Below are 5,973 nucleotides of genomic sequence, written 5' to 3'. Positions count from 1 at the left end.
TCATGCTCTGTCTTCCATTGCCACACTCCTTCCTTTCTTCTTTACTGCCTCCCTTGCCTTCAGTATTGGAAGCCAAAAGTCAACCTGAAAAGACAGCAGTCACAGGATCACAGAAGTCAAGGGCTGGAGGGGACCCAAAAGAGATCCTTGAGTCCAACTCCCCTGCCAGAGCAGGACCATACAGTCTAGCTCAGGTCACACAGAAGCACATCCAGACAAGCCTTGAAAGGCTCCAGAGAAGGAGACTCCACAGCCTCTCTGGGCAGCCTGTGCCAGTGCTCTGGGACCCGTACAGTCAAGAAGCTTCCCCCTGTGTCGAGCTGGAGCCTCCTGTGCTGCAACTTGCATCCATTGCTCCTAGTCCTACCCCAGGAAGCAAATGAGAAGAGCAATATGATGCCAGAGATCATCCTGACACTAACATCCTTTACAGTCAGTATTGAAGGCTATTAAAAACCAAACCAAACCCAGAATCAAACCTTGATGTGTCTGCAGCTATCCCCCTGGATGTGCATGGATAGATGCAGGTGTGGTTGTTATTTCCATCAGTGGAAGCACACAGATATACAGAGGGGGAATGTTTCCAGCAAGCAAAACGTTCTGTTGCCTACTGATATTTGCAATTGCATCCCTGCTGTGTTTTCAAACAGAAATAGCCATTCTGCTAAGCAACAGCTGAACATCTTCCTCAGCATGAAGAGGCTGCTCACAACTGCCTAATGTTTGCTGTCTAGATTGCAGGAATACTCTTTGAGCTCGCACAGAATGTTAGGGGTCAGAAGGGAACTGGAAAGAACATCAAGTCCAAGCCCCCTGCCAGAGCAGAGTCACCTAGAGTGGGTCTCACAGGAATGCATTCAGGTGGGTTTTGAATGTCTCCAGAGGAGGGGACTCCACAACATCTCAGGGCAGCCTGCTCATAGAATCACAGAATTCTACTACTCCAGGGCTCTGTGCCCCTCACAGTGAAGCAGTTTTTCCCTGTGCACACATAGGGACCTCCTCTGTCCCAGCACCTCCTGACACTTGCCCTCCACATATTTATAAGCATCAGTGAGGTCATCCCTCCTTCTCCTTTCCTCCAAGCTACAGAGACTCAAGGCCACCGAGGTGCTCAGAGGGCTGCAGCTGCTCTGCTCTGGGGACAGGCTGAGAGAGTTGGGGCTGTGCAGCCTGGAGAAGAGAAGGCTTGGAGGAGACCTTGGAGTGACCTTGCAGGATCTGAAGGGGGCTGCTGGAAGGCTGGGGAGGGACTATTGACAAGGTCTGGTAATGACAGGAGGAGGAGGAATGGGTTTGAAGTGGCAGAGGGGAGATTGAAATTGGATGTTAGGAAGATCTTTGCAGTGAGGGTGGTGAGACATTGGCACAGGTTGCCCAGGGAGGTTGTGGAGCACAGAATCACCCAATGTGATCTTTGATCTCATTGGGTGATTCTGTGCTCCGCAACCTCCCTGGAGGTGCCCAAGGCCAAGTTGGATGAGACCTTGAGCAAGCTGTTCTAGTGAGAGGTGTCCCTGCCTATGGTGGGGCTTGGAACTAGCTGATCTTTGAGGTCCCTTCCAACTTAAACCATTCTATGAATCTATTGAGTTGCTCATGAAAACTGTTTCTTCTCTGGTAAGCTCTAAGGAGCATTTTCTTGCCAGCACAGTTGTTTAAGTGTGCCTATATCAGGTCTCATTTGTGAGTGTTAAAGAAACAGAGCAAAGCACTTCTATGATCTAATCTCACCAATAGGAAACTTGTTTCTGGCCCCTGTGCAGGAGAGCACTGAGGGCAGCCTAATAGCACCTAGCTGAAGATAGCAAACGTTGAAGCATTCCCTGGAGCTGGCTGCCTCACTGGCAGAGGGAGATGCTTTTTTGCCCTGAGAGCTGATGCCTTACCCTGCTAGCAAATGCTTTCTTGCCAGGTTTCTCTGGTAGCTTTGCTCTCTTCTGGAGTATTTCTGCGTGCAGGAAGTGTATCCGTTTCATCTCAGTGTCAGGATAAAATGAAGCCAATATCAGTATCTTAAGCTGGGTCAGGAGGCCAGAAAATAACCCAAAAACGATTAAAAAGAAGATGATTGCTCCAAGCTGGATCCATGTTGTGGAAGGAGTGAGCACTGGCTGAGGGATGCAGTCGTGCTTAAACAAAGAGATCTTGAAAGGGTCAACCTTTGTGACGTGGTCTCTCATGTCGAAGATAAATCCATTCTGATTCCTCTGCACAAGAGAAGAGGGAGGAAGAGCTGATGATGATGCATCAGGAACAGTGTGGCCAGCAGGACAAGGGAGGTTATTCTTCCCCTGTACTCAGCACTGGTCAGACCACACCTTGAGTGCTGTGTCCAGTTCTGGGCTCCTCAATTCAAGAAGGATGTTGAGGTGCTGGAACATGTCCAGAGAAGGGCAACAAAGCTGGTGAGGGGCCTGGAGCACAGCCCTGTGAGGAGAGGTTGAGGGAGCTGGGCCTGTTTAGCCTGGAGAAGAGGAGGCTCAGGGGTGAGCTTATTACTGTCTACAACTACCTGAAGGGGCATTGTAGCCAGGTGGGGTTGGCCTCTTCTCCCAGGTAACCAGCAATAGAACAAGGGGACACAGTCTCAAGTTGTGCCAGGGTAGGTATAGGCTGGATGTTAGGAAGAAGTTCTTCCCAGAGAGAGTGATTGGCATTGGAATGGGCTGCCCAGGGAGGTGGTGGAGGCACCGTCCCTGGGGGTCTTCAAGAAAAGCCTGGATGAGGCACTTAGTGCCATGGTCTGGTTGATTGGATAGGGCTGGGTGCTAGGTTGGACTGGATGATCTTGGAGGTCTCTTCCAACCTGGTTGATTCTATGGTTCTATGATTCTATGAGAGTACTGATGCCTCCCTTTCCTGGTATTGCACAGAATCACAGACTCAACCAGTGTACAGGGTTAACACTCCAGGGGGAGTAAACCCTGACCTTGACTCTAGGTGATCACAGTATCACAGTATCACCAAGGTTGGAAGAGACCTCATGGATCATCGAGTCCAACCCTTTACCACAGAGCTCAAGGCCAGACCATGGCACCAAGTGCCACGTCCAGTCCTGCCTTGAACAGCTCCAGGGACGGCGACTCCACCACCTCCCTGGGCAGCCCATTCCAATGCCAATCACTCTCTCTGACAACAACTTCCTAACAACATCCAGCCTAGACCTGCCCTGGCACAGCTTGAGGCTGTGTCCCCTTGTTCTGTGGCTGGTTGTGTGGCAGCAGAGCCCAACCCCACCTGGCTACAACCTCCCTTCAGGCAGCTGCAGGCAGCAATGAGCTCTGCCCTGAGCCTCCTCTGCTGCAGGTTGCACCCCCCCAGCTCCCTCAGCCTCTCCTCACAGGGCTCTGCTCCAGGCCCCTCCCCAGCCTTGCTGCCCTTCTCCGGACACCTTCCAGCACCTCAACATCTCTCTGCAATGGAGGAGCCCAGAACTGGACACAGCTGAGGGAAGCTTTTCGATACTAAAGAAATAAGCAGTGCTGACAGATACTTACTCGCTGAGAGAAGATGAATTTAATCTCTAGATCTGGAACTTCCTGGAGGTGCTTATTGACAGAAATAATTAACCAATACAACAGATAATCTACTGCAGCAAAGAGCAGCCAGGTGCAGAGATTGACAATCACAGGGAGGAAAAAGTACTGCATGTTTTTCCTTTCCTTCCTGGTGAGGCAGAAAGATGGGATTGTCACGTAGGTTTTCCTTTCTTCTCTGCTGAGTGGCAGAAGGCAGGGTCTTTGCTGCTGCTTCTGGCACTCATCAAAAGCAATGAACCGTTTTGTGATGTAAATGTTCATAAATTTGGCACTGCCAGAGCCCACAAACTTCTTGATAAAGAGGCCAGTCCCAAAAGAAGCCAGGAAAATCCCAACTCCAGGCAGGATTTTCTGGCCTATGCAGGACACTAGGGTCAGCATAAAGGATACCTGGCTAGCAACTCTCTGCATGGCTTGCTTGGTGTCGTTGAGCTCTTGTTTCAGTGCCTGGTCTGCAATGGAGTAGGATGGGGTGAACTCATCCCGCAGGAGCTCGGGGGGAAGCCTGGCTGCCTCGTAAATCAGCCTCACTGCCTCAACGTAGTACTTGAGCAAGGCAAACTGCTCGTACTCTAAGTGGCAGGTTATGCTGTCTGCCAGAACCTTCAGGTTGTGGAAGGTATTCTGGATGCTGCCTGCCATCAGGACGCCTGTGGCAGCAGTGATGAGGGCGTTCCTGCCGCTCTGCAGCCCGCAGGAAAGCAGGAGCAGGGCACTGAAGCAGCGCAGGTGCTTGAAACAGCAGAGCGCGATGGAGAGCAAGACCCAGAGGGATCCAGAAATCAGTAAGGGACCCAAGGAGTGCTGTGCCAGGGAGAAGTGCATGCCAAGGAATAACAGCAAGCTGGCAAAGAAGCCAACTACAGAGCAGACTGCAAAAAGCTGCATCAGATACTTCCAGCCAGGCTGCCTTTCGGATATAAACACTCCCCATGCGCTCCGGGCCATGGAGACCAATCCCCGCATCCTCTTCTGCTTCTTGCTGGCACTGCAGTGGCTCAAACTGAAAGGCAACAACACCAGAAAGTTGTTAGCTGCAGCTGTACACTGCTAGCTTGTTGGACTGGAGGATCTCTTTGGGTCCCTTCCAGCCTCTAACATCCTGTGAGCCTGTGTGGCTCGATGATCCCTTTTGGTCCCTTCCAACCCCTGCCATCCTGTGAGCCTGTGTGACAAAAGCACCTTGAGTCCCAGCAGCTCTCTGTGTGGCTGGACTCATCCCTTTTCCTGTTTCTCTGGTGGGCAGAAACAAGCTGCCCCCTCTCTGTGTGCTCCTGACCCCCCAGCCATGCCCCATGACCACACTCACACCCCCCCATGCCCCACAGCAGCAGCTCTGAAGGCTTCCTGTGCTGCTTATGTGGAGGTTGTATACACCCATACACTGCTGACACAGATCTGCTTGGGACTGGCTGCTGCTGCTTCCCACTGCAGGGCTGCCTCAGGCAGAGGCTAAAGCACTCTGTGTGAGACTGAGGTCTTTGTCTCCATGAGCACAGCTATGAACAGGGGCAAGATGCCTCTAAAAGGTGTTGCAAGATGTTTTTGTCACACAGGCTTTACAGGACGCCAGGGGTTGGAAGAGACCAAAAGGGATTATCATGCCACAGGATCATAGGATGTTAGGGACTGGAAGGGACCCAAAGAGATCATATCCAGTCCAACCCCCCTGCCAGAGCAGCACCACACAATCCAGCTCAGGGCACACAGGAACACACCCAGACAGGCCTTGAAAGGCTCCAGAGAAGGAGACTCCACAGCCTCTCTGGGCAGCCTGTGCCAGGGCTCTGGGACCCTTACAGTTAAGAAGTTCCCTCTTGTGTTGAGCTGGAACCTCCTGTGCTGCAGCTTCCATCCATTGCTGCTTGTCCTATCCCAGGGAGCAGTGAGCAGAGCCTGTCCCCCTGCTCCTGACCCCCAGCCCTCAGATAGTTGTAAACATTGATCCAATCCCCTCTCAGTCTTCTCTTCTCCAGACCAAGCAGCCCCAGGTCCCTCAGCCTCTGCTCAGGCAGTGCTCCAGTCCCCTCGCCATCTTCGTAGCCCTCTGCTGGACTGTCCCCAGCAGCTCCCAGTCACTCTTAATCTGGGGAGCCCCAAACTGAGCTGTCCTTTTACAGCTTGTGCCCTCTTCTTTCTCATTTGCTCTGTAGACACCGTGGCTCACACACATATATCTTTGTGTGTGTGAAAGAGGGCCATGAGCCTGCCTGAGCACCCAGTGGCTCCCCACAGACAGTGCCTTTGCCTTACACAGACACTGGCTTTGCCTTATGCAGACACTGGGAAGGGCAAGAGGGGAGGGCAGGAACTTCCCATTGCTAACTCCATGGAGGGGAGTGCAGCTTGACCTGTGGGGAGCAGCCAGAGCAGCTGCCAGGGAGGGAGGAACAGATGGAGCAGCATGTGCGTGCTGCCCAGGGATGGGGAA

At 52.4% G+C, this 5,973-nt stretch overlaps 1 protein-coding gene across 1 annotated transcript; it reads right to left on the bottom strand.

Annotated features, from left to right (window-relative positions):
- Window positions 1-4,508, bottom strand: DCSTAMP (dendrocyte expressed seven transmembrane protein). The gene is made up of 3 exons (XM_064154127.1): window positions 3,501-4,508; window positions 1,890-2,210; window positions 1-84 (listed from the first exon to the last, which is right to left on the bottom strand). Exons 1-3 carry the CDS (start codon window positions 4,506-4,508, stop codon window positions 1-3), a joined length of 1,413 nt encoding a protein of 470 aa, XP_064010197.1.
- Window positions 4,509-5,973: the final 1,465 nt, after the last annotated feature.

This window comes from Pogoniulus pusillus, chromosome 14 (assembly GCF_015220805.1).
Source record: "Pogoniulus pusillus isolate bPogPus1 chromosome 14, bPogPus1.pri, whole genome shotgun sequence".
NCBI classification, from domain to species: domain Eukaryota; kingdom Metazoa; phylum Chordata; class Aves; order Piciformes; family Lybiidae; genus Pogoniulus; species Pogoniulus pusillus.
Note: the sequence above shows the minus strand (reverse complement) of the source record. Positions and strands in the feature narration are given on the sequence as shown.

Excerpts from the sequence above, each read along its gene's own strand:
- DCSTAMP (XM_064154127.1), bottom strand. The coding sequence starts at position 4,508 with ATGCGGGGATTGGTCTCCATGGCCCGGAGCGCATGGGGAGTGTTTATA. Across the intron at positions 2,211-3,500 it reads AATTCATCTTCTCTCAGCGA|AGGAATCAGAATGGATTTAT; the intron begins GTAAGTATCTGT and ends TCTCTTGTGCAG. Across the intron at positions 85-1,889 it reads AGAAAGCATTTGCTAGCAGG|GTTGACTTTTGGCTTCCAAT; the intron begins GTAAGGCATCAG and ends CTGTCTTTTCAG.